Source organism: Gymnoscopelus braueri (genome assembly GCF_963280865.1).
Source record: "Gymnoscopelus braueri genome assembly, chromosome: 20".
NCBI lineage: Eukaryota > Metazoa > Chordata > Actinopteri > Myctophiformes > Myctophidae > Gymnoscopelus > Gymnoscopelus braueri.
In genome coordinates, this window is record NC_137622.1 from 6144933 (window position 1) to 6171273 (window position 26341).

The window sequence follows — 26341 nt, forward strand, 5'->3', positions numbered from 1 at the left end:
AACTGTGTTGTTTTACATTCTTTTGCCTAATAAAATTTTCAATCAATCAATCAATACGTGTTTTTTTTTCTCAAAACACTGTTAGGATTTAGAAGACACTTGTAGAATCCCTCATGGGATGGGATCTCTCCCTGATGTAACGCACGTGAAACCCCCATCGTCTTTCTGACTTCACACACATCATGACCTTCAGGAGCCACGCCCACACTGCGTGCACCGGCCCGGAGTCGCTATATAACCGTCATTTAAAGGTAAACGACACGACAGTCGCCAGTTCCACAAGCACCCCTGTAAATGCAAGAACAAAAAACACAAAACACGTCAGTAGCACACACACATAATACTTCAATTACAAATAGCAAATGACAGCATTTTAAACGCTCCCGTTTGAGACGGGCGCTATCCAATAGCCATGGTTCACTTGACGCTCGTCTGTCACAAGCGTCATGGCGCAACTCGTTCCTGGTTTTGGAAATGTCTCAATTTACATAAAAATACATAAACGTTCAAATTTCAAATATAAAGTGCTGATCCTACGGCCACAGATGTAACAAGTTAAAACGCCTGGGTCTAAGTACCCGTATCGTCCGTGTTATTCAATACAAAGCATTTTAATCCAATTGGTGGCCATTTTCTCAAAGTTCCTTCACACGCTTTCAACTACGCGACCCTATCGGTTGGTAGGTGTATTGCACTCTTATACATAACAACTCTATGAGAAAGTGGCCGCCGATCGGATTAAAATGCTTTTTTATTGAACAATACGGAAGATACGGGTACTTAGACCCACGCGTTTCAACTTGTTACATCCGTGGCCGTGGGGTCAGCACTTTACATTTGAAATTTCTTATCTGAACGTGTATGCAGATGTGCGGGTTGTATACATGGAAACATTTCCAGGAAGAGGTTGCGCGGTCATGCTTCGGGGCTAGGACGGGCGCTATCCTCGGCCAGCTAAACGGCGTGAGGGGGGTCCTCTCTCGGTGCATGGTGCAACATGACATGTGTGGTGGGCTGGTTCATTCTAGAAGCGTCTCTCCGTCAGTCAACCCAGCGTTTCAGTTCTCCTCTGACGGCCAGTCCACACAGACAGTAACCATGATGCTGAGGAACCTGTACGGCACTGTGCAAAGACACAACGCACACGCGTCTGCTCTCGTGAACAAGGTGAATAACGGCGTGTTTTTTGGTCGGTGCGCTCTTTATGTAGTTTAAAAGAAAGAATGTACGCAGTTCCTCCTCCTCTCTGGGTCAGAGCTAGCGGCTAAAATGCTAGCTGGCTAGCTTAGCACGCATGCTAGCGGCAACCGTTGTTACCTAACCGTGGCGTTTGGGACATGGTTATAAAAGCGTCGTATTCGTATTTGAACATTAGTGTTTCATCTTTGTTTTTGTTTTTAATCGTCGAGAATGATGTGTCTCGTGTCACTGTCGTCGTATGTGGATTTTCGTCTGTGTTGAGTAATGAACTTGGCTTTGGCTAACGTCAAAACTGTGTTATACCGACGTAGTACTGCCTTCATCAACACTAAACGATGTGCTGTGCTCTGTGCTATATCGTTAGTGGGTGAAGTGTGGCCGTTTGTTTATTTGGTGTTGATGTCTGAATCATTCTGATCAATTGAATGAATGTATCCTTAGTCCATGTGTTGTGTCGGTGGGGGAAATTGAGGAGGTTCATGCGACCTTCACTGTGGCGTCCCCGGCAGCTTTCAATGTTATTTCAACCTTCCAAGGGTTTTCATTTGTCTGGATGATCATTGCGTGCCAGCCAGGCCATCCTCATCGGTACCTTCTCTTGTAGAACCTCCTGAGTCATAAGTCACATAAGCATTTTGATCAGTGTTGCCACATGAGCACTTTAAACCTTTAAAGCTAGCTTGTAGATCTGCTGTTTTCCTTGAAAAATCTTGACCTAAAGTGAGAATTGTGGATGTTTTAATTTTCAAATCCACACGAATCTTGTATGGGGTCTTTGGCACCTAATATATTCTGAAGCAGACATGGCAACACTGATGTTGATGTGCTTTAGTATAGCACTATAGGGCACATTTGCACATCTAGTGCAACCAAAATACAGTCTTGGTTAATGAGGTATTATTTGTATTAAGTGGGAAACAAATATGCCCTTTGCATTTATCTGTTGACAAACTGAATAAAGGTAGAAATTGTAATTTAAAAATCTGAACCAAACAATCTAAAATGACTTGTATTATCTGGTAGTTGAAGTGACATGCTCTTAAAAACCGTTGTGGGTGTGTTCCTTCAAACTGGTCCCGACTATTTTGAAAGGTTAAACTACTGTGATTGTTAAAAGACTAGATTCTGCACACTAACGGTCATACTTGCTAACAATGGTGATACATACAACATGTGTGCTAAAACATGTTCAAAGCAGACGGAGTCCTGCCAATTGTAAATGTAAACCCATCTTGTTCTGATGTGACCCTAGGCATGCTGGAATGGCTTCCAACCTGATGCCCTCAGAGTCCTTTCCAGGAGGGACTATGCGTGAGTACATTATAAAAAATTATACAAAGAGCCCGACCGATGCCAGATAAGTGCAACATTTTCCAATCAATTTGAAATGGGTAAACAAATACAAAGTTGATAACATCATTTTCACACAAGCTTTATTTGAGTTAACCACTTCTTGAGCCCTATCCTTAAACTTTGGCGAGGGGGGCTCCTTTCACACTGTTGGACAAATCGCAGATTGGGTTGGGACTTGACCTAACGTGAGTCTTTTTTGGTTTAACCCATTAAGACCTGGAACGCACCTGTGTCATGTTTTTGATTTGAGCTAAAAAGCATTATTTCACACTATTCAAAAATAGCAGATATACAAGCTCGTAGCGCGGTGCCGTGCTACGAGCTTGTGGATCTGCTATTTTTGAAAAATCCTGAAAACTTGTGCAAACCATTGAATATATATATTTTTAAAGCGAACATTTGTAACTCAAATCTTTGCTTCTGGGGGGGTCCCTGGAACAGCATATTTTGAGATGGGGGGGGGGGGGGGGGGGCAAATACATATAATTTTGGGGGTCCTTGACATGAAAAAGTTTGAGCACCACTGATATAGAAACATAAGTTTGTCAGAATACTGTTGGAAGACATTTGTAGAATCGGCTTCAGATCTTAATGGGTTAATCCATGTCCTCCAATGTGCTGTATGTGTGGCAGGTCCGAGGCCATCAAAGGCTCAGTCATTGGCATTGACTTGGGAACCACCAACTCCTGTGTGGCAGTGATGGAGGGCAAACAGGCTAAGGTGAGGATGAACAGGCTTTCGTCATGTTTCTCATACACATGCAACTATAGCCAGACCCATATATCTACCGTCATTTGATGACATATGGTTTTCAAAAAAACTGCCCATCTACAAGCTTGCACAAGGCCTGGTTGTGACCAGTTGTGAGCTTGTAGATCGGCTATTTTTGAAAACGTTTGAACAGGCTTAGTGGTTAATGAAATCAAGTAACGCAAACATTTCTTTGTAAAAAAAAAATCCTAGCAGATCTACAAGCTCACAATGCGTTGAGCTTGCAGATCGGCTACTTCCATAAAAATAAATCATCAAAATCATAAGTTATTAAGTCAGCCATGTCTTTGAATATTTAAGTCCTATTGCATTTGTCATATCTCTGCCCTGTGCAACTTTTCTTTACAAAGCCTAGAAGGCAAACATAAATGTAAATTTCGTTCATATGTTCCATACAAAAAAACACAATTGAGTTGCAGAAATTGCAGTAATTTGTATGACAATCAGTGGTGGAAAAAGTACTCAAATGTTTACTTAAGTAAAAGTACTCTGTTACAAGTAAAAGTCTCAGAGTATCAAAATGTACTTAAAGTACCAAAAGCAAAAGTTCTAAAATGTTTGAAAATAGCAGATCTACAAGCTCACAACGCGTAACGATGCGACGCGTTGTTTCAAATACCCTAGGTATAACATAGGGCTAAAGTGGTTAATGTATGTTTTATAATGTAATAATTTGTATCTGTAAAGTAACTTGTAACTGAAGTTTTCAAATTATTGTAGTGGAGTAAAAGTACAATATTTGCCTCTGAGATGTAGTGGAGTAAAAGTATAGACAATTGGAAATACTCCAGTAAAGTTTAAGTACAGTACTTTAGTAAATGTACTTAGTTACTTTCCACCACTGCTGACAATTAATGGTCAAGTAAAATGTGATGATTTCTGACATACCCTACTCTCTGCCTGCCCCCGCCAGGTGCTGGAGAACGCCGAAGGAGCGAGGACCACGCCCTCTGTCATTGCCTTCACGGCCGACGGAGAGCGCCTGGTGGGTATGCCCGCCAAGCGGCAGTCGGTGACCAACCCCAACAACACCCTGTACGCCACCAAGAGGCTTATCGGGCGCCGCTTTGACGACGCGGAGGTCCAGAAAGACGCGTACGCATTTCCTTTTTTTTTCTCCTCCTGTTTAACGGTTACCACCGTAACCCATTCAATCCGGGGAAGGCATCGTGTCATTTTAGATTTCTTAACATTTGTGCACATCTTTGAATATATATATTTTAAAGCGAACAGTTGTAAAATATGTTGTTCCAGGGACCCACCCCCCCCCCCCCCCCCAGAAGCAAAGATTTTAGTTACAAATGTTTGCTTTAAAGAATATATATTCAAAGATTTGCAAAAAAAATCACTATAAAAATAAATAAATAGCAGATCTACAAGCTCACTATGAGCTTGTAGATCTGCTGTTTTTGAATAGCCAAAGGAATCTAAAAATGACACAGCTGCGTCCCCAGACTGAACTGGACCGTAGACCTTGGCAGACCCAAGGGAAAACATCTCCTTTCTATGGGAAAAGTCAGTTTATCACCCATTGTGGTCTCCTGAAAGATTTTCAGTTTTGAAGGTTAGTGAGTGATCCACATTTTTTTGAAAGGGATGGTCTCAGGTTATTCCACCTTTTTGGTGGCAGAGAAGAGGAAAGAGAATTTTCCCAAGTTTGTATTAGGTGGGTGGCACCAGATCGTTGTTGTCGCTCCCTCTACTATTATGGCCGTGGGTGTCACTCCCTTTTTTGAAGTCAGGTATGTGGGCACACCCCTTTGACTATCTTTAAAAAAGATTCCATTCCATTAAAGGGATATTTCACTTTCAAACATGTTTTGGGTCATTTTATCGTCTATTCAGGCTTTTGTGAGTACCCCAGACAGTTTTCAAGTTGCTTGATTCAGTATTTAGACATTTGATATATTTTATCAGACACGCCCCCTTCCTATATATTCAGTTCAGTTCAGTTTTTTTTATTTTCGGATAATGGGCACATACATAGTAACAAATAACATTTCATCATTATAATTATTTTCTCAGCAGTGTCCAAGATTCCGAAAAGGGGCTAGGGAGAAGCACTAGGCTTGTCGGGCCCTGCCCTGTAGTCTTACAACTCTCTTTTCTTAATTATTTTTTTAGTCACAAAGCACGCCCCATGGCGTACTTACTTACGTATATGTTATTCATATATACATATATATATATATATACATATATACATGGTATGTGGTATATATGTCACAGGTAGATTGGCATTCCAGGTAGATTGGAAGTGGAGCGCTTGTTTTTAGGCTCGGGACGGGGCTGCGATGCGAGGACAACGACAACATGAATATACATACATACTGGCTTCAGTGGCGCACTTCGATAATCATTGGACTCCCCAACCACTATCACTGGGAGTCTGGGTTTGACTCCCGCTCGGGACATTACTTTTTCAAACAACCGCGGACTCTTTTTTTTCGCCGATAAAGTATAGTTTTGGACCATGATGGAGGCGCTCCGACTAAGGAGACCTTGAGGCCAAGGAGTCGCGCCCGAGCGCCTCCAGGCGCGAGTGCCCGCGACGACCGGCCGATGGTCTCCTAGTCGACTAAGCGCCGTCCGAGTTATGTACCGATAGGCACAGAATAGTAAATGATGTTGTGGGGACTGCGTTTGCCCCGCTATGGTTTGCCCCAACTGCCACTCACTGCACTAACATAGCCCGCCAGCCCCGCCTCCTCAGTCTCGCCCCCTTGTTCGCGGGTGTGTGCGCGCGCGCGTGCATGTGCGCGTATGCGTGTGTGCGTGCTCGTTTGTGTGCGTGTGCATGCGTGCGTGTGTGGTGTGGGACTCATGTGTGGCTTGCATTGCCCTCTGGCGTTGGTTCTACAGAATTGCCTGGGGGGCGGACGGGCGGTGAAAACAAGCGCTTATTTTCCATTCTACCTGGAATGCCAATCTACCTGTAACATATACATTCCAATATAATACAATAGTATGTTGTATATTATAATATAATTCAATATTACAATAGCAATAGTATAGTAGCAATATAATAGTTTATAGTATAATTGTAAATATATAACAACATATCCTAACACATCATTTAATATAATATGTTATGATATAATATGATATAACAATACAGCAATTACAATATAACCATTTCTACTGTCTAATATAATTATATAATGTAATTATATAGCACTACATCATACTTTCAATAAGCTATATAAACCCATTGTAACTTCAAACTCTATTTTATCCATGTTAGATTCACTGAAAACGCCTGTCCTTGGGTTCTGGTGACTGATATTGTCCTACTAATACATCAGTTTGACGTGTTTTTTATATTTTGTCATTTTTTTTAAAAATAATCTTTTGGGGAACATTTTTTTTTTAAATGAAATAATTCATTGAAAAAACACGTTACAGTTACAATGGGTTTGTATAGGAAGGAGGCGTGTCTGAACAAATAAATATCAAACATCTAAATACTGAATAAAGCAACTTAAAAACTGTCTCGGGTGTTCACAAAAGACAGAGTAGACATTACAATTACCCCAAATGTGTTTGACAGTGAAATATCCCTTTTTAAGGCGTTTTATAGTACCTCCAAACTTGTCTCTATCTTTGCCCTCATTTAGCATTCCAGAACCTATGAATTAAGCCAATATGCCAGACCTGTAGAAGGAAGCAAGCCCTCATTAATATGCCATTATGGCACACTCCTAGAATCGCATGAAAAAGGTAGTGCACGCACATCCGTCGCCCAGGTGCAAGACAAACAAAGTATCATATAATAGGAATAGAGCTGCACACTGGTAATGCTTTGTATTTATTGCGTTTGTCAACATTTCGGCCTGTTCAGAGCGTCACTCAATGATTTACCCTGTTGTTATCGTTATTTGTTAACAGAAAGAATGTCCCGTACAAGATTGTGCGTGCATCCAACGGTGACGCCTGGGTGGAGGCTCACGGGAAACTGTACTCTCCAAGCCAGGCTGGAGCCTTCATCCTGATGAAGATGAAGGAAACTGCAGGTACGAACAGATGTAGGATGATTACAAAAAAGATTGTTAAAAGAAAATACAGATAATAGCCGATCTACAAGCTTGCGATGCTTTGTGAATTTGTAGATGGGCTATTTTTGCGTGACATAATTGTACGAAGGAGTATAAAATAAAGTTTAAGTAGTTAATCAGAATAATCCTTTTGGTCGATTATAGAAAATATTACCCATGGAAGGATTTTAACTTAATGGTAGTGATATTTTTTGCTTCATCATCGGCTATCTGGAAATTGCCGATGTACAAGCTCACATAACGTGTCGTGAGCTTGTAAATGTACTATATAAAACAAATATTGAAACATTTGAACACAAATCTTGTATGGGAGGAGGGGGTCCTTGACATGAATACGTTTGAGAAGCACCAGCATGATGTGTATATAGGTTAGAAGACTGCACAGTGTACATGATGGTTGCTGTGTTCTTGCAGAGAGCTACCTGGGACACGGTGTGAAGAACGCAGTGGTCACCGTACCAGCCTACTTCAATGACTCCCAGAGACAGGTACGTACACACACAGATACACACACACCAGCTCTAAGTCAGCTGTCCAGACAGTGTGTGTTTGGTTCAGTGTTACAGTACTGGTAGAGGAAGGTTCTGTACTTCTGGTTTGGTGCAGCAGGCTCTGTTTTAGAGACTGCTGCAGCTGAACTTGTACGGGACCGGGCCCAGCGAGAGTGGACTGTTCAGGTATGCACTGCAGGACCGACCTAGTGCTGGGCCACACATACATGCACAACCTGATCTTAACACATCGGGCGCCAGATGTTTTTTAACCCAGTGCTTCTTACCGTTTACTGCGGTGTTTTTAGAGCTGTAGTATCCTCCACGAGGACCCGAATGTAAACAAAGGGTGCGTGGTCGAGGGTCCCGTGTAACGACTGGAACAGTAATATTTCTAGCGTGATCCGCCATTGCAGAGTGATCACGTGTCGAAAATGGCTTGTTTTCACCACGGTAAAAAAGTATGGAGATATGGACCGTTTTTCAAGATGATCATATCATTGGAGAGGACGGAAGTGAATTTTTTTGGACTGGATTCACATCCGTCCATTCCATTTTACAGGGAAAAAATGGCGACCTCGTAAAAGACCAGCATACAGTTTCACTGTATGTATTAGGGCTGACCTTGAAGGGTCTTTTTTTTTTTTTTTTTTTACATCAAAGCTTTTGGAGAAATTTGATAAGGCTGGACAACTGCAACTCATTGATATGAGTTGGGCCAATGAGTCTCGGGGGTGCGAGCTGCACTCCTCACTTGGCATGTGTGGCTGCGCTAACCTGTTAACAACAATAAACTAAACATCAGTTGCAGCCTTGGACTATAAAGGCAAAAATAAATAAATGGAGATGTATAATTATGCATTACATGAGAATAGCTTTTAAAGGGATATTTCACTTTCAAGCATGTTTGGGGTCATTTTAACGTCTACTCAGGTGTTTCTGTGCACCCCAGACGGTTTTTAAGATGCTAGTTTCAGTATTTAGATATTTGATTTTATCAGACACGCCCAGGGCTTAATTTGTGCCGGAGCTTGCCTCCGGAAAATGCTGTGTGCGCTCATAGCACGGCACCACGTGCCGCGCTATGAGCTTGTAAAAAAATTAAGGGAACATTTGTAACTCAAATCTTTGCTTCTGGGTCAGGGCGCGCTCTCACCAAAAGTTGGCTGGCCGCTGTTAAACGCAGGTTGTGCGCGGCCACAGTTTTTTGCAGCCAGCGGATTCTAAAAAACGGGAGTGACGTGCCTGCCACTCACTTTCAGGACCGTCCCCGTAGCCCGCAGCGCCTGCTGCCTTGAGCACCATGGTGCTTCTTGAGTCTTGGGACGGTCCGTCTTCGACTCACCCGATTGGACAGAGGGAGAAAATCAGCTCCTGCCTACAGCAGTTTTATGCTTCCAATGGACAAGTCGCGTAGAGCAGATAAACGCAAGGTCTGCGCGACAAACGGAAAAATTCGCTCTTGCGTGAATCCACGCATTTACATTGACAATGCATTGGCAGATTCTGCCCAAGAGGTAAAATAAAAGTGCGGTGAGAGCGCGCCCTCAAGGAAAATATGTTTTTTCAGAAAACTGTTGGGCTTTAGCAGACATTTGTAGAATCCCCAGAAGCAAAGATTTGAGTTGCAAATGTTTGCTTTAAAAAAAATTATATATATATTCAAAGATTTGCACAAATCTTCACGATTTTTCTAAACTAGCAGATCTACAAGCTCATAGCGCGGAGCTTGTATATCTGCGTGTATATCTGCTTGTATATAGCTTGTATATCTGCTTTTAAAAGCCAATGAAATCTAAAAATCTTATTTCCCGGTCTAAATGGGTTAATCCAGCTTTCACATTTTCCCCTCAATGTCCCTTCCCGCAATGGAAAAGGTCGGGTTCATGAACTCCCGGCCTGTGGCACCTAATAATTTACAAAGTAAGCACTGGACACACCCCCTTCCTATACAAATCCAGTGTAACTTCAAACTCCAATTTAACCATGATAGATTCATTGAAAACATCCGTTCTTGGTTCTGGTGACTGATATTGTCCTAATATGTGAGGGGGCTGTGGTTTTTACAATTCATTTTTTATTGTATTTAATATTTTTATGTGGTTATTTGGTTAATATACAAATAATTGAAAGTATAAGGCAACACCTTGCTACAAGAGGGATACAAACAGGTGCTGGAGGTTTATAAGTGCAGGAATCTGCTTGAATTATATCAGTATTCTGTGAAAACGGCTTCTGTGGCCTTTGAATTAGATGGTACTTCCCTGAAATTGAAGTTCAATTCAACGTCCTGAAATGTCCTTGGACTTAACTTTGGAAACGGAACAGATGGAAGTGAATGCTCCAAATGAGCTCGGTTTGACAGCTTTGATTTGACAGACTCCAAAGCAGCCCTGCTCACCAGCACCAGGGAGAGTTTTCCTAATTCTTTTTTTCTGGGTCATTGAATAACCATGGCCTTGTCTGTCTCTTCAGGCGACGAAAGACGCTGGTCAGATCGCTGGTCTCAATGTCCTCCGTGTCATCAACGAGCCCACAGCTGCCGCTCTGGCGTACGGACTGGAAAAGACCGACGACAAGGTGTAAGTAAAGACAGATGCCAGGGCCTGACCGTTGCCACATTTTTGGGTCCGTTCCTGGTTTTTGGAGAGTCCTACGCCACTGGGGGGGGGGGGGGCATGTCTGTCACGCAGTGGCGGAAAGAAAGTACTGCACTTAAGTAATTCTTTTTAGGTATTTCTACTTTACTTGAGTGTTTCCCATTCCAATACTTTTACTTCTACTCCACTACATCTCAGAGGCAAAACATTGTACTTTTACTCCACTATAATTATTTGAAAACTTAAGTTACTAGCTACTTTGTAGAATTGAGATTATTGCAAAACATACATTAACCACTTCAGCCCTACATATACTTAAGCTATTTGAAAATGGCTGATCTACAAGGTCGCGACACGTTGTGAGCTTGTGGATACGCTATTTTGAAATGGTTTATTTACATTTTTTAAAGCTGTGAAATATTACATTCTGCATAGCGAGCACTTTGGTGCTTTATTTTGATGCCAATATTTTTGTACTTAACTCAAGTAAATGTTGAATACCAGACTTTTACTTGTAACAAGATTATTTCTTCATTATGGTATTAATACTTTTACTTAAGTAACACATGTGAATACTTCTTCCAGCACTGGTGCTAAGACACCCTGTATATTTTTATATTTCCTTATATATTTCCTTTCGTATAAATGCAACATCTTTGTTGTATATTCCTTCCAGTATTGCCGTCTATGACCTGGGAGGAGGCACGTTTGATATCTCAGTTCTGGAAATCCAGAAGGGTGTGTTTGAGGTGAAGTCGACCAATGGAGACACCTTCCTGGGAGGAGAGGACTTTGACCAGCACCTCCTCCAACACATTGTCAAGGAGTTCAAGAGAGAGGTGCGGACATTGAAGTAGATGCATACTAGGGCTGGGCAATATATCTACTGTATATGATATCCATATTGTGATATGAAACTATATGCAGTCTCTTATTTAGGATATCGTAATATAATCATATGATATAAGTGATCTTCAAGTGCTTTTAAATGATAATAATAATAATAAACTTTATTTGTGTAGCACTTTTCAAAAACAAGTTTACAAAGTGCTTCACATCATGGTGAAAGGTAACAAAAAACAAAACACATGGTGAAAGGAAACAAAACACAGACCGTTCAATTAAAACAAAAGCAACCAAAAAAGCAGAAACGACAAAATGGAGGCAATACAAGAGTCTTCACATGAACACAGTCCATTGTCCAATCCTCTTGTTAACACATTGGGTGCCAGCATTTTTTCATAACAACTTACGTTGGGTGCCAGCATTCTCCCCATTGACTGCGCTTTGCTGTTTAAAGCTCTAGACTCCACGAGGAGCAAATCCATGTAAAAAAAAACATCCATTCATGTTGCGCGATGACCCTGGCTACAGCCTGGAACGATAACATTTCACTCGCGAGTTACAATGGGGGGGGATCGCGCATCGCGCATGACCGGTTTTCCCCACCGGAAACAGATTCGGAGATATAGGTGTTTTAAAGAAGGAAATAGACAGGAAGTGGATGGGAGCCATGTTTTGGTTTTTCCGGTGATCTATCTGGCCTATCCTTCTCAAGATCACAATGGGTACTCCCAGAGCTGCTCTAGCCCCGCCCGTGTGGAGAAAAACGAAAAAAACAAAAAGACATATTTCACGGTCTGGACCGTGTTCGGCACCGGACCGCTACTCTGCGCAAACACGGTTCAGACCGTGTTTGGCACCCGATGTGTTAAAAGCCATTATAGAAGTGAGTCTTTAGGAGAGTTTTAATTTATTAAGTTCAACAACGTTTCGACCGACCCACATCGGTCGAAATGCTGTTTAAAGGAGAATACCGGACAAATTAAGTGTTATCTTTGATGTCTCGTTACTCACCTAACGACTTGAAAAGTGGCGTTCTTTTTTTCCATATATTCCCCTGTCGTCATTTTTTAAACCCCCTCCGTTGTCATAATGGGAGCGCGTGGGTAAGGGAAATTCGTCTATTATAACCGAGGCAAAGTTGTTTTTCTCTCTTCTGCTAGTCATTGTGGAGTCTCATGATAGTCAAACGTGCGTTGAAATGTCCTGCGAGGCCACCGTTAATGGCGAACGATTTAACACTGGATGCTTGTTTCTTTCCAGAACCTGGCAACTCGTGTTGCCAGATTCTGGAAACAAGCAACCAGTGTTAACTCGTTCGCCATTGACGGCAGCCTCGCAGATAGTTTCAACGCATGTTTGACTATCATGAGACTCTACTATGAATACTAGTAGAGAAAAAAACAACTTTGCGTCGGTTATAATAGACGAATTTCCCTTACCCACGCGCTCCCATTATGACAACGGAGGGGGTTTAAAAAATGACGACAGGGGAATATATGGAAAAAAAGAACGCCACTTTTCACGTCGTTAGGTGAGTAACGAGACATCAAAGATAACACTTAATTTGTCCGGAATTCTCCTTTAACTTAATGCATTTTCTACTGGGAGCTACAGTGTGCAGACTTCCCTTCCTTTCCTTGTTATTACCAACACCCTTTACTTTGCCTCACATAGTGATTTTAAATAAGCATGTTATATATGAGGACTTAGACACGACATCTTAAAACAAAGTCTTGGACCGGGTGGCGCATGGGTAAAGAACCTGCCAACCACAGTGGAGTCCAGGGCTTTGAATCCTTTGTGATGCATCAGGCTTGGCCAAGCGTCTATACGAACGCAATTGGCCGTGTTTGGCGCTAGCAGGTGAACGGAAGCGGCCATGACTTTCTGTATCTCCCAAGGACCAACTGTAGTGCAGTCACTGCAGTGACATGGGACTGGAATACATTAGTGTGACGACAATAATTGGGACAGAGGGTATAAAGCAGTTATCAGGAAACGACAAGTGGAGTTGGATGGTAATTCCCATTGAAATGGGGGGTCATACACTGCAGTCGTTTTCCCTTTTTATATAGCCATTTGTTGATTACATGTGTTAAGATTCTATGCTCTGTTGATGAATTGAATACATAGGACCACAATGGAAACGAGTCCCCAGGACTTTTTTGTGTTCTATTCTTTTCCTAAATGCTTTACTATATTTACTATATTACCTTGTCTAATAAAGTAATCAATCCAAAACATTGAATTGTACAAATATTCAGTTAATAAAACCATCAATCTACCAAAGCGAAAGGCAGATCTGTAGAAGGATTCATTGCAAGAGACAACTGACTCTGCCTCTTCTCAAACACGTCTAAACCTTGTAGTAATGTAGTAGCTTTGATCATAGTAGGGTAAATTGCAGTAGGGGGCGCGTTGCTGAGGCACCGTTTTGATGGGCGTGCTGTCCTGTGTGTTGTTTACAGTCTGGCGTGGATCTGACCAAAGACAACATGGCCCTCCAGAGAGTCCGAGAGGCTGCCGAGAAGGCCAAGTGTGAACTGTCCTCTGCACTTCAGGTACACACATCTTGGAAAATGCGAACATGGGGGTTTTGTGTTCTTGATTGTGATATAAAACTATATATAGGCCTTGGATTATATATATTTTTTTCTTAACAATTTGTTAAGAAATGAAAGCATTGTAAGCAAGTGGTGGACAGTACTTGAGTGTTTAACCCATTAACTGCCAGAGGTATTTTCATATTTTTAGAGTTTTTAATTGAAAAAAAAAAAGTACTCAGGAGCCGAGATACAGAAGTTTTAAGTTAACAAGGAAGTGGATAGGAGTCTAGATCTTCGAAAAATAATATCTCCTTGGTCTTTGGGTCAAATTGAGAAAAAAATATATACGTAAACATTTTTTTAAATTTTTTTTTTTCTACGCGATTGGCACGTGGCGGCTTTAAATAGGTTCGCGTAGATCTACGTGATTGGCAGTGAATCAGTTAAGACCGGGAAAGCCTACATGTTATACATTTTTTTTAAACCGCGAAAGCTTCTGTGACATTTTAGATGTTGCTATGTATATAATAAAAGGAATGTTTTTCATTGTTTTGAATGAAAAATAGAAGATTTTTGGAAAACTTAGGTTAGGATTAGAAGGCGCTTTTAAAATAAAGGGATATTCTACTTTCATAAACATGTTTGGGCTCAGTTTTTAAAGTTACTTGATTCAATATTTAGATATTTGATAAATTTCATCAGCCCCCTTATATAAACCCATTGTAACTTCAAACTTCAAACCATTTTAACCATGTTCGATTCATTGAAAATGTGTGAAGGGGTCTGTTTTTCCAATAACCTTTTTCATTTTATTGTTTTTCCTCAGAATTATACAAAATAAGGAAAAAAAAATATTGGAAAAAACACAGCCCCTCACGCATTAGAAGGACTATCAGTCCAAAAATAGTAGACCAGCTTAGTGGCCTTGTGGTTAGAGTGTCCGCCCTGAGACTGGGAAGTCAGGGTTCGATCCCCGGCCGGGTCATACCAAAGACTTAAATAATGGGACCCAGTCCCTGCGACATAGCCTGGCCTATGGGCCTCAGGGCTTGGCAAGGCTTACTTACAAAAATAGTGAAAATAGCTGATCAGCAAGCTCATAATGCATTGCGATAGCTTTGCCCCTGAAAATGTAGTTTCCAAGAACACATTAGAACATGCGCACGCACCCACACACCAGCTCTAAGTCAGCTGTCCAGACAGTGTGTGTCTGGTTCAGTGTTACAGTGCTGGTAGAGGAAGGTTCTGTACTTCTGGTTTGGTGCAGCAGGTTCTGTTTTAGAGGCTGCTGCAGCTGAACTTGTACGGGACCGGGCCCAGCGAGAGTGGACTGTTCTGGTATGCACTGCAGGACCGACCTAGTGCTGGGCCACACATACATGCACAACCTGATCTTAACACATCGGAGCCCCGTTGAAAAGTGTTAAAGTGTCCTTGAGCAAGACACTGAAAGCCATTACTGCTTCCAATGAGCATGTTGGTGCCTTGCCTCAGCTGTGTAAAGTGCTTTGGATAAAGGTGCTATATAAATTTACCAGTATTTACCATTTTACTTCAGACTCTTAAGGTCCGTAAACACAGAGTGTTTATTTCCGGCGATTAATTCACATCAATTTAAACTGCCGTTTAAATTGATTCACACTGAACATGATTATAATGAAGCGATGAAGCGGCATAATTATTTTCCGAAATAAGGTCGATTTTTCAGCGCAAATAAAATCCATCAACCTGTATGAATGGAGGCATCACCAAAATAAAAGTTTTGATGTGAAATAATTGCGACGCATTTTTGTTTATTTGCGTCGCTCCTGGGGTGTAATGACCTTTAGGCTGCAGAGTGCATTCAGTTGATGGCAATCGAAATACACCTTGGTAGGTTTAGGGTCCCTTTCTGGGACCTGTCTATCCTAAATGCCTTGTGTCCCTTTTGTGGAATTATAGTTCTGATGCAGTTAGTGGATACACACACACACACACACAAACGTTAAATGTTCTCAGGCTCTACAAATGAAGGTTCACCGTTCTTTTTTTGTTAACGTCTTGTACGTAGGAGCAAAATTATTGCTGTATGGCTCCTCGGGACATTTTAGCAGCACGGTTTAACCACATGAACCTCAGCATCCCTATTATGGGCATGGTCATAATACAATAGAAGTGAACATTCAGTGAATATTAGTATATAGGGACAAGGACACTTTGGTAAAGGTTTGGGTTGTGTGGTTACCTTGTCATGATGTAACTAGCCCAATTGGTGACATATATTGCCGCCTTGCACTGTCCTCATTGACTTGCATTGGACTGCCCTAAAAGTCAGTCTTTTAGCACATAAATGAACGCAAACAAAACTGCTTCTGCCCATATATAACACCACAAACCCAGGATGGCGAGACAAAATTGTACTTCCTGTTTATATTGAAAATATGGGTGCTCAGAACATTTTATAAACAGGTTTTACTAATTAAAATGCTAACATGTTTCGATCATCGGGTCTTCATCAGGGCCTGTTTTTATTATTTGAAGATCCGGGTCCGCCAACCCAGTCTGGGTTCTTTCTAATACAGACAACAAAAGTGTAAAAAAAAGAAGGCCATATTGAGTCGTTACATAGTGTCAGAATCTGATTTGTTAACCTTCGTTTGGGTGCTAAAAGAGTGACTTTGATTGCTGTCCATGCAAATCAACGAGGAGACTGTTTTTGGATTATTAATGTCATCAATGGCACAACAGAATTTTTGCATTGTGGTCTACCAAAGTGTCCTAGTGCTTAAATGTCTCGAACTCTACATCATCTCTCCCTTTCCCAGACTGACATCAACCTGCCCTACCTGACTATGGACGCCTCTGGGCCCAAACACCTCAACATCAAGCTGACCCGCTCCCAGTTCGAGGGCATCGTGGCCGACCTGATCCGCCGCACTGTGGCACCATGCCAGAAGGCCATGCAGGACGGCGAGGTGTCCAAGGGAGACATCGGAGAGGTGCTGCTGGTCGGAGGCATGAGCCGTATGCCCAAGGTATGAGAGAGAGACACACACACGGTTGCAACAGTTAACTCTTTAACTGCCAGAGTGTATACATTAAAAAACGCACCCACTCAAGTAATAAATTAACCAGGAAGTGAATGGAGCAGCAAATCTTCGGATCGCGTTATCTCTGGTTCTGTGTTTTTTTTTATTTATTTTTTTTATCTCGTCCATGGCAGGCTGCGCCATAGCAAAATATGACGAGAAATCTCGCATGGCATGGCTCATAGCGCGGCACTCAGTGCCCGCGCTATGAGCTTGTATATCTGCTATTTTTGAATAGCCCAAAGAAATCTAAAAAAAATTGACGGATACGTTCCCAATCTTAAAGGGTTAAGCGAAAAATACAACCGATGTAAAAACTTGTGTGTGTGCTGTGACCTGTCACGCTGTTGTACAGCTCGTTTTCATTCCGTTTCTGTCCATGTACAGGTTCAGCAGACAGTTCAGGACCTGTTTGGCCGAGCTCCCAGCAAGTCGGTTAACCCCGACGAGGCTGTGGCCATAGGTGCAGCCATCCAGGGCGGCGTGCTGGCCGGAGACGTGACAGACGTGCTGCTCCTGGACGTGACGCCGCTGTCGCTGGGAATCGAGACTCTGGGCGGAGTCTTCACCAAACTCATCAACAGGAACACCACCATTCCCACCAAGAAGAGCCAGGTACGGAAACTCTTGTGTACACCCGGGTTTGAAGGGAGACATGAGCTCCCCTGAAAGCATCATTTAACAAATGACTGCCGATCCGTGCATTTGACTCCATATAGGTGCATTCGCCAGGGGCCCTTCTGTCGCATGTTGGAAATCTCCATGTACTGTAGTATGTGCATTTGACACGATTTCTGTTGTGAAACGGTGCCTGTCGAAAACCAGCCATTAGGCAGTTTTAATACAGGATTTTATTTTAAAACTCAGGGTTAGTTCTACCTCCTGAGCAGGGCCCAAAGTAGGTTCTGAGAACCATATCTAAATCCAGAACCTGTGAACTATCTTCCACGGTTGACCTAAATACTTGGAAGTGGAAAAGAGCCTTTTGTATGTATGTAGGCTATAAGTTGTTGAAGCAACACTTGTGCCTCCCCTCTGCAGGTGTTTTCCACGGCAGCAGATGGACAGACCCAGGTGGAGATTAAGGTGTGCCAGGGGGAGAGGGAGATGGCGGCCGACAACAAGGTGCTGGGTCAGTTCTCCCTGGTGGGGATCCCCCCGGCCCCCCGTGGCGTGCCACAAGTCGAGGTCACCTTCGACATCGACGCCAACGGTATCGTCCACGTCTCGGCCAAGGACAAGGGCACCGGCCGCGAACAGCAGAGTAAGTGTCGGAGCCATCCACTCAAACATAATGGTCACCGAGAGAAGTATGTCCAGTTTGTTTTGTAAGCGGTTAGCTGACATCATTATTAGGGATGCACCGAATATTCGGCAACCGAAATTGTTCGGACGAAAGTAAAAAATAAAAGACTTTCGGTGTTCAGCCAAAATGAGTGAAAATGCCAAATGATTATACAGAAGCAGCGATGTCAACACTATGATAGCTGGTAGAGGTGTGCATCTTCATTTGGCCTCACGATTCGATTGCGTTTCACCTGGTAACGATTTTATTTGATTATACGGTGCATCTTAATTTTCTATTTTTACTTACTGCTAATGGTTACGTTTTCATGAGTTAATGCAAGCAGTCAAATACATATTATGAACTCCTTTTTCCTATTTATAAAGTGCACGATGCATTTATAATCACTGTTCTTTCAAGCATAAATGTCAACATTAAATAAGTAAATACCGGTATAGGTGTAACCCAGTTGTTCTCAACCTTTTCAGACTGTGACCCCCCAAAATTATCATATTTGAACTGGGGACCCCCAAAATTATCATATTTGAACTGGGGACCCCCAAAATAATAATACTTGGGTTAGGGTTAATGTTCAGTCTTCAAAAACACAACATAAATCCTTCAGCAATGCATTGTGCACGGTGCTGTATATAAGATGCAAAATTAAGGGTTTCACAGCTGTAAGACGAGGGCACTTCAGAGTAATGGCCCGTATACACTGCAAGATTTTTGCCAAGATTATGCTGTCGCCGACCTATTTTGGTGCTTGCCAACAAATCCCGAGATCTGACGCAAGATCGGGTATAGATGGATATCGTCAATACATAGACTTTTATTCCGTGGGTAAATTCAGGTGTCATACATTAATATTGCTGTTAAATAATGGTCTATAAAACCAAAGCATCGCACTTGAATATGTTTATAACCACGTCAGAATCAGTAGGCATGCTGCGCAGTAGTTATGAAAACATTTCCACGTGCGCGTGTTTGTGTGCGGAGAGCGAGACGCAGAGAGACAGATCATTATTTAATGAAAATCATTAGCGTCCTGTCTCGCTCTCGCGCACATATCACGGGAGCCTTGTACTCTTTCGTGAACAGACAGACGTCGATGATGCGATAATATAATGTAGCCTAATGTAATATAGATTTGAGTAAAAAGCTATGTATCTGGTCTGGATGGCATCATGGTGAATATCATACAGTGTGTGTGTGATCCCTTGTCGGCGATCAATCGTATAGTGTGAAAACCACAACGATATATGACAGCCGATTTCAAGAAAGAGACTTGTGTAGTGTGAAATACATAACGATCTGATCTGATGACTCCCCGACCACTTTAAAAGTCCTACAGTGTGTACCTGCCATTACATGGTAAAAAGCTCCCCGGTAATTTATGTCCTTTTATCAAGTTCCTCCATAATATGGGATTGGCGGATATATATTTGTTGACAATCACAGACACAACCCACTTCCCATAAAAAGGCACATCACTCCCTCAGGTCTTCAACGATACACACATTGACTTTGAAGTCGATCGTTCGGGTGGTTTTCAAGTTATGCGGGAGACGCATGGCACAGAGATTCTGCACATTTACAATATAGTACATAGATAGATGGATAGGTGCTACTTCGTCGCTTACATGTGTCATGTCCAACTTTTAGGACATTAAGACCGGAGGTATGGCTCGACTGTGCTGTGCGGGCATGTTAAAACGTCTCTGTATCTCTGATTGTCTTTGTCCTCCCCCACAGTTGTCATCCAGTCTTCTGGAGGTCTCAGCAAAGATGACATTGAGAACATGATCAAAAATGCTGAGAGGTACGCCGAGGAGGACAGGAGGAGGAAGGTAGGTTAAGCTCATTTTTAGACCTCTAAACTGAATCTTGGGACTGTGTGAGAACGTAAACCTTTAATCTATGCTCCATCACACTAAGGTGTCGCTTTGCCAAAGAAAATAACTGAACTTGAAGAACATTGAATTATTTAACCCATTTATACCTGAGGCCGATTCTAAAAACGCCTTCTGAATCCTGACCTAAGTTTTCTGAAAAACCTCAACTATTTATTCAAAAATTACAAAACATTTTGTTGCTATATACTGTACATAGCAACAACAACCCCAAAAGGGGTTCCCGGATTGAAAGGTATAGTTACGTTTAGGGGTTCCCGGTCTAAATGGGTATTATATAACTAAATTTGGTGGCTGTTTTTCCACGTGCAGGACCGCGTAGAGGCTGTCAACATGGCTGAGGGCATCGTTCACGACACAGAGTCCAAGATGGAGGAGTTCAAGGACCAGCTTCCGGCAGATGAGGTACGCTCAGCAACATCTGTAGCCGTTGCTAGGCCTGTCACAGTTATCACAGAATCACCTAATTGCAATTGTTTTGCAACGCATTGTGAGCTTGTAGATGTATGTAGATCGGCAGTTTTTGGCCAACGTAACCCCCAGAAAAGGGGGTGTAGAGGTTCAAGTGGTTAGTGGTTTTTACCCCATGAAAAATAGTATGGGTTACCAAGTTAACTGGTCCAAGCATTATCGTTGCCCTACATCGTCATACTAGTGGGTCGCGCTAAAAGTAGCGGGGCGGTAAAAACAACAATCTACAAGCTCACAACGTGTCGCTAGTTTATCAACTTTTTTCCGCTGTATGCATATATTTATTTTTATAATTTGTGGTCAAGTCTATCTGTGGGTTTTATATCTATTGAACCAATGGGAAGTATTAACACGAGCTTGTGACTGAATAATAACTACATTGGATCCATTGGAACACAGGTTATTTTTTCCTGACAATTTACGGTTTTAGACATATTTAGCAATTTTTGTCTCATTTGTTTAAGGAAATAGGTGGCTGATATATTGTACTTTTACCTTAGCGCTAGGTATACTCTTGGTTGCTTGTTTTTGCAGAAAATGCACTAAAGACTTCTGGTGATTAGTAGTTTTCGTTCCCTACCTATGTTGAATACACTTATTGTAAGTCGCTTTGGATAAAAGCGTCTGCTAAATGACTGTAATGTAATGTAATGTAGACATACAAGGTTTCCACCCGACAGTGACAATATTTATCTTGATTGATTCATTGCCACTGTTGTTTTGCTCAGAATCTTATTTAGTGATTGACAGTTGAATAGTGGTTTGCTTAGGGGTTGAAGGGTACTTGGCCAGGACTCAGTGAGTTTCTTCATCTTTCTACCAGTGCGCCAAACTGAAGGAGGAGATCGTCAAGGTTCGGGATCTTCTGAGCAACAAGGACTCTGAAACGGGGGAGAACATTAAACAGGCTGCAACCACCCTCCAGCAGGCCTCACTCAAACTGTTTGAGATGGCATACAAGAAGGTAAAACACTCGACCTACATCATTGGGTCCCAAGTAAAAAGTTTGGAAACACTATTTCAAGGGAACTTCCACCCTTGCTCAGGTGCCAGTCACACACCTGCCAGCACTTGAAGCTCAAAACGAGAGTGATAACCAAAAGAAAAATATTGCAGGGGAATTTGGCGCTACCCACACGGCTAGCGGTGTTGCTCATTCCACGAATGCACGATCCTTACAAATTGTACCTCATTCCCAGTGGTGGAAAGTAACTAAGTACATTTACTCAAGTACTGTACAATTTTGAGGTCATTGTACTTGAGTATTTCCAATTTCCAATACTTTTACTTCTACTCCACTACATCTCAAATATTGTACTTTTACTCCACTACAATTATTTGAAAACTTTAGTTACTAGTTACTTTTCAGATATAAATTATGATATTATAAAACATACATTAACTGCTTTAGCCCTATTTTATAATTATATATATATAATATTATATAATTTATTTGAAAATAGACGATCTACAAGCTCACAACGCGTTGCGAGCTTGTAGATCTGCTATTTTCAAATATTTTAGTACTTTCACTTTTGGTACTTTAAGTACATTTTGATGCCAATACTTTTGTACTTATATTCAAGTAAAATTAGAATTCTGGACTTTTACTTGTTTATACATTTTTATATTGCAGTATTGGTAATTTTACTTAAGTAAAGAATTTGGGTACTACAATTGGTATTGCAGGGGAGAAATAATCGACCAAAATGACGTTTCCATCTTTTTTTTCCCACAAATCGGGGCCATTGAACACCCTTTACGTCTGTGTGTTGGTAAAAAAACATATTGAACCAATGAAAAGCATTAAAAAGCGCTTCTGACAAAACCAGCTAACTCCATTGGATCCTCAAACGTTCTGCTAAACCAGCTAACTCCACCGGAGTTAGCTGGTTTTGCTGACTCCAGGCTCCACCCCCTTTTGACCATTGTCCATTCAGCTGTTCTTATCAATGATGAACAAAACCTCCTAACTCCACTTTTTTCATTTTCTGAAAACATTTCGGAGTTATATCTTCATTTGATTGGCTCTACAGCAGATTTGAACTGGAAACGCACATGAAGGCGTTGCGTGTTTCCAGCTCAAATCTGCTGCTGAGCCAATGAAATGAAGATATGGGAATTTTGGCAAAACTGATCCGGAACAGGAAATATTTAGGCCCCCTTCTGGAAAAGCGAACTACAGGTGCTGTCTATTCTGAAAATGAGGTTGAAAATGGGTGATGTGGTCCTTTAAGCTCTATTCAAACATTTTCAAAAATAGCCAATCTACATGCTCAGAACGTATCGTAACGTGCTGCGCTGTGAGCTTGTAGATCAACTTTCTTTTTGAATTAATTAATTTTACACTTGTAGAAGGGCCTAATGGGCCTATTGACGACATGACCAAAATAGGAAACGGCATTGTCGGTCATAGCGATGAGTAAATGAATATGTCACGGTGTTTGACTAACCTCTCCCTTCCTCCTAGATGGCGGCAGAGCGAGAAGGCGGCAGCGGTGGTAGCGGTGGTAGCGGTGGTAGCGGTGGTAGCAGCAGCGGCAGCAGTAGTTCATCCTCTGAGGGAGAGAAGAAGGAGGGCCAGCAGTAGAACCTGACCTCTGACCTTTTTTGCACTTGGGTGTTGTCACGGGGATGTTGCCGGGACAACAGAGGAACTGTCGGGCTGGGGGCTGGGCTCAGGTTGGGGGCGCTCCTGAGCCACAAACTGTTCTTAGTCATTCTCACCGTGTTATATATATGTATAAATATATATATACAGTATATACTGTGTTTTTGCAGTAAAAACAAAACGATAGTGGAGAACGATCATAAATATGAATACGAATGTCAATGTGTGTGTCCTCAACCCCTGTGATCTGTTAGTAATTTAATTGTACAAGAGCGATTTAGTTCAGTTTGCATTCTGGTTGAGTAAAGTTTCTTTTCCATCAGGACTTGGCTTTGTCTTGCCCTCTGCTCCGTTGTCTTTAGTTCCGGTCCACTGACCGTGGAAATGCAATATCTGGAAGAAGACATCTGTGTTTTCTTTCCCCTCTTTACTTTGTGACGTGTCGTAGAAGAAAAAGCCACCGCTTGGGCCTGCTTTACTGCACAACTTCCGCCTCGTACAGTGTGCCACATGCCAGCCAGAAGTTGGGACGTTTTTACCGGAGCACTTCACCCATTTTCAACTTGAATTGGTCCTCGCTAATGCTCATTAGATGGCACCATTTATGTCTCCACTTATAGACAGAAATGGGACCATCTTATTATGAGCATTAGTGAGGAGCACTTGTGGTGATGGGTTGAAAATGGGTGAAGTGGCTTAAGCCTGGGGGGGGGTCAAAATCTCCATTGACGTTCCACTTCTGCTAGATCAAGCACTCATGACCGCACTGTTCTTGGACATCTTTAACGCACTTAATCCAATGTGATAACAGCAGCAAGCTGGCTTTCTGTTTCATTCATTTTGTAGTAGTCTTTGAAAATCTCTGGATAAGTCACTGTTTCACCGGAAAAGGTGACTCACGTCAGTTTAAAGCAACTTTCTCTCCTAATGTTTGGATGAGAATGTAAGGCTTTGATTTCGCGAGAAGTTCTCCTTCAGTTTGTGTTGAGGTCTGTTTCCGTGTCATTGTGACATGGACACAAGTGGGGAGTTTTTTTTTTTTTCTCTTTCTAATCGGGTGCAAGGCTATTTTAGAAAATTTGAACCTGGCATATAGGGGAAGTAAGTGATGATTAGTTAAAGCTCCATATTCTGATAGTAATCATTTATATAGTGTGTTTTGTTTGTTTTTCAGTAACTGATGTCTCCAGCTCTTTAATAAACAGAACTAGACAGGATACAGTGAGCATTTTCTGTCTCCTGATAGGATAAAATTAGAATCCTGATCTGAAAATGTGTTTTCTGTTTACTAAAGAGATGCCATTATAATAATGAGCAACACCTCTGTATTTAAGCACATTTTCCCCCGTCAGTATGGTCATTGTTTGTGAAGTTGAGGCAGGATGAGGTTTGCGGTTAAATTAATTCATAATCCATGTGGTGGTGAGTGACGCTTGCCCACGACTGATTTTCAGACTGAGACTGCGTTCAAATGACTAACACAAAAAACACTTTGTTAAACCCTAGCATCCCTCTGTATTTACCAAATATAGAGGTTTTAACTAACTGTTTTTGAGTGGTGTAACCGCTCCTATAAGAGGGTTTAGGACCCATCCGTGGTGAAAGTTTTTCTTTCCGTCGTGAAAATTTGTCTTTCGCTGTGACGCCATGCTGTGGAAAACACGCCCATAGGCTAAGCTCTGCAGGACGTGCTGTGATTGGCTAGCGAGACACATGATTAAATTATTAAATTAACTTCAAACTTCGCAGATGCGCTGTGATTGGCTACCGAGATGCATGATGAAATTAATAACTCATAAATAGCACCGCTCACTTAACACTGGGTGTGTTTTTATTTTGTCGTCTAGAGGTAGTCAGATTGTGATACCACTGCTTTAGAATTCAGGGCTTGTCATCGTGGATAAGAATGAACACATCAGTGCGATATCGCGCCGTGGCCAGCTTGAAAATCGAGTTCTTATCGGCAATCAACACCATCGTGCTGCGAGGTTTAAGTTTGAATGCAAGGAACCAAAGGAGGACTCTACGAAACAAAGCCCAGCTATGTTGTCACCCCCAGATGGATGTTCTGTTGCCATTATGGTTTCTATTCGATACACGTGCTGCCTCAATGCCTGTCAGTGAGCTTGTGTGTATGACGGGAGAGAAGGCAGGCACATGCCAGGGTATTGGGAAATTTAAAAGGTGGGAGGGAGAGGGGTTGTGATGTATTTGGAGGATATGATGAATATGACGAGTGAAATTGAATGGTCTCAATTACTGTTGCTGTCTTTTCTAATAAAACGTCTAAAATTAGATCTTTGTCTTTTGTTTGGTTCTCTGCCAGGTTGAGTTTACACTGTTGACTGATAAGACACCCCATTCGGGCTAGAGCAGGGGCCTTCAACAGGGGTCTGGGGGGCCCTTGGGGGTCCTCAGAGTTACTGCAGGGGGGCAGCCAAATCTTTTGTGTGATAACATTAGTCGAAAATAGGCAAGGAAAGGCAAGGCACCATTTGCAATATGAAAGTAATTAGTGTTTCTACCTATCTGTGCACATCAACATCAGCTGGTTAGTCCAAATTGATGGGCTATAAAAATGTATTTTTGGTACCAAGCAGTCACACAAACATCATCATGGGTAAAAGCAAAGGGCTCTCTCAGGACATTCACAACCTGACTGTTGCTCTGCATCAGAATGGAACTGGTTACAGACTTCTTTCAAAGCATCTGGAATATTCCAGTAAGCACTGTTGGTGCCATTATCCGCAACGCAAGTGTTGAAAGGCCCAGTCAGTCACCGGACTTACAATCCAATTGAACATTCGTGGACACCAGGGGGCGCCAAAGAATCTTTAAATGTAAAGACAATAAATCTGTGCAGATGAATGGGCCAAAATCACACCTGAGCAATGTGGGTGATTAGAGACGTGTCTTGAAGCTGTCATGACAAACAAAGGCTTCTCCACTAGGTATGGTAGGTATTAAATGAATTTCAGTTGGTGTGTTCAATACTTTTTTCCTGTGTTCCACTTTATCACACATAGGCTACTTATTATTTATGGACTTTAATGGGATTTCTTTACATGTGTGGATTACTTGAGTATACAAATGTCGGGTAGAAATGTAGGCCTATACTGAGAAAAAGTTG

The 26341-nt window shown here is 41.9% G+C and overlaps 1 protein-coding gene across 1 annotated transcript; it reads left to right on the plus strand.

The window, feature by feature from the left end:
- The first annotated feature begins 1037 nt into the window (after positions 1-1037).
- Positions 1038-25508, plus strand: LOC308075383 (stress-70 protein, mitochondrial). Its single transcript, XM_080415237.1, has 16 exons — positions 1038-1167; positions 2453-2511; positions 3187-3274; positions 4239-4420; positions 7214-7338; positions 7795-7868; positions 10347-10453; positions 11148-11310; positions 13786-13878; positions 16668-16877; positions 17319-17546; positions 17973-18195; positions 19972-20066; positions 20442-20534; positions 21424-21564; positions 23071-25508. Exons 1-16 carry the CDS (start codon positions 1099-1101, stop codon positions 23188-23190), a joined length of 2070 nt encoding a protein of 689 aa, XP_080271363.1. The 5' UTR covers positions 1038-1098; the 3' UTR covers positions 23191-25508.
- Positions 25509-26341: the final 833 nt, after the last annotated feature.

Bases quoted from the DNA above. Each gene is read 5' to 3' on its own strand.
- LOC308075383 (XM_080415237.1), top strand. From the start codon at position 1,099: ATGATGCTGAGGAACCTGTACGGCACTGTGCAAAGACACAACGCACAC. The intron at 1,168-2,452 runs GTGAATAACGGC...ATGTGACCCTAG, and splicing joins CGTCTGCTCTCGTGAACAAG to GCATGCTGGAATGGCTTCCA. The intron at 3,275-4,238 runs GTGAGGATGAAC...TGCCCCCGCCAG, and splicing joins TGGAGGGCAAACAGGCTAAG to GTGCTGGAGAACGCCGAAGG.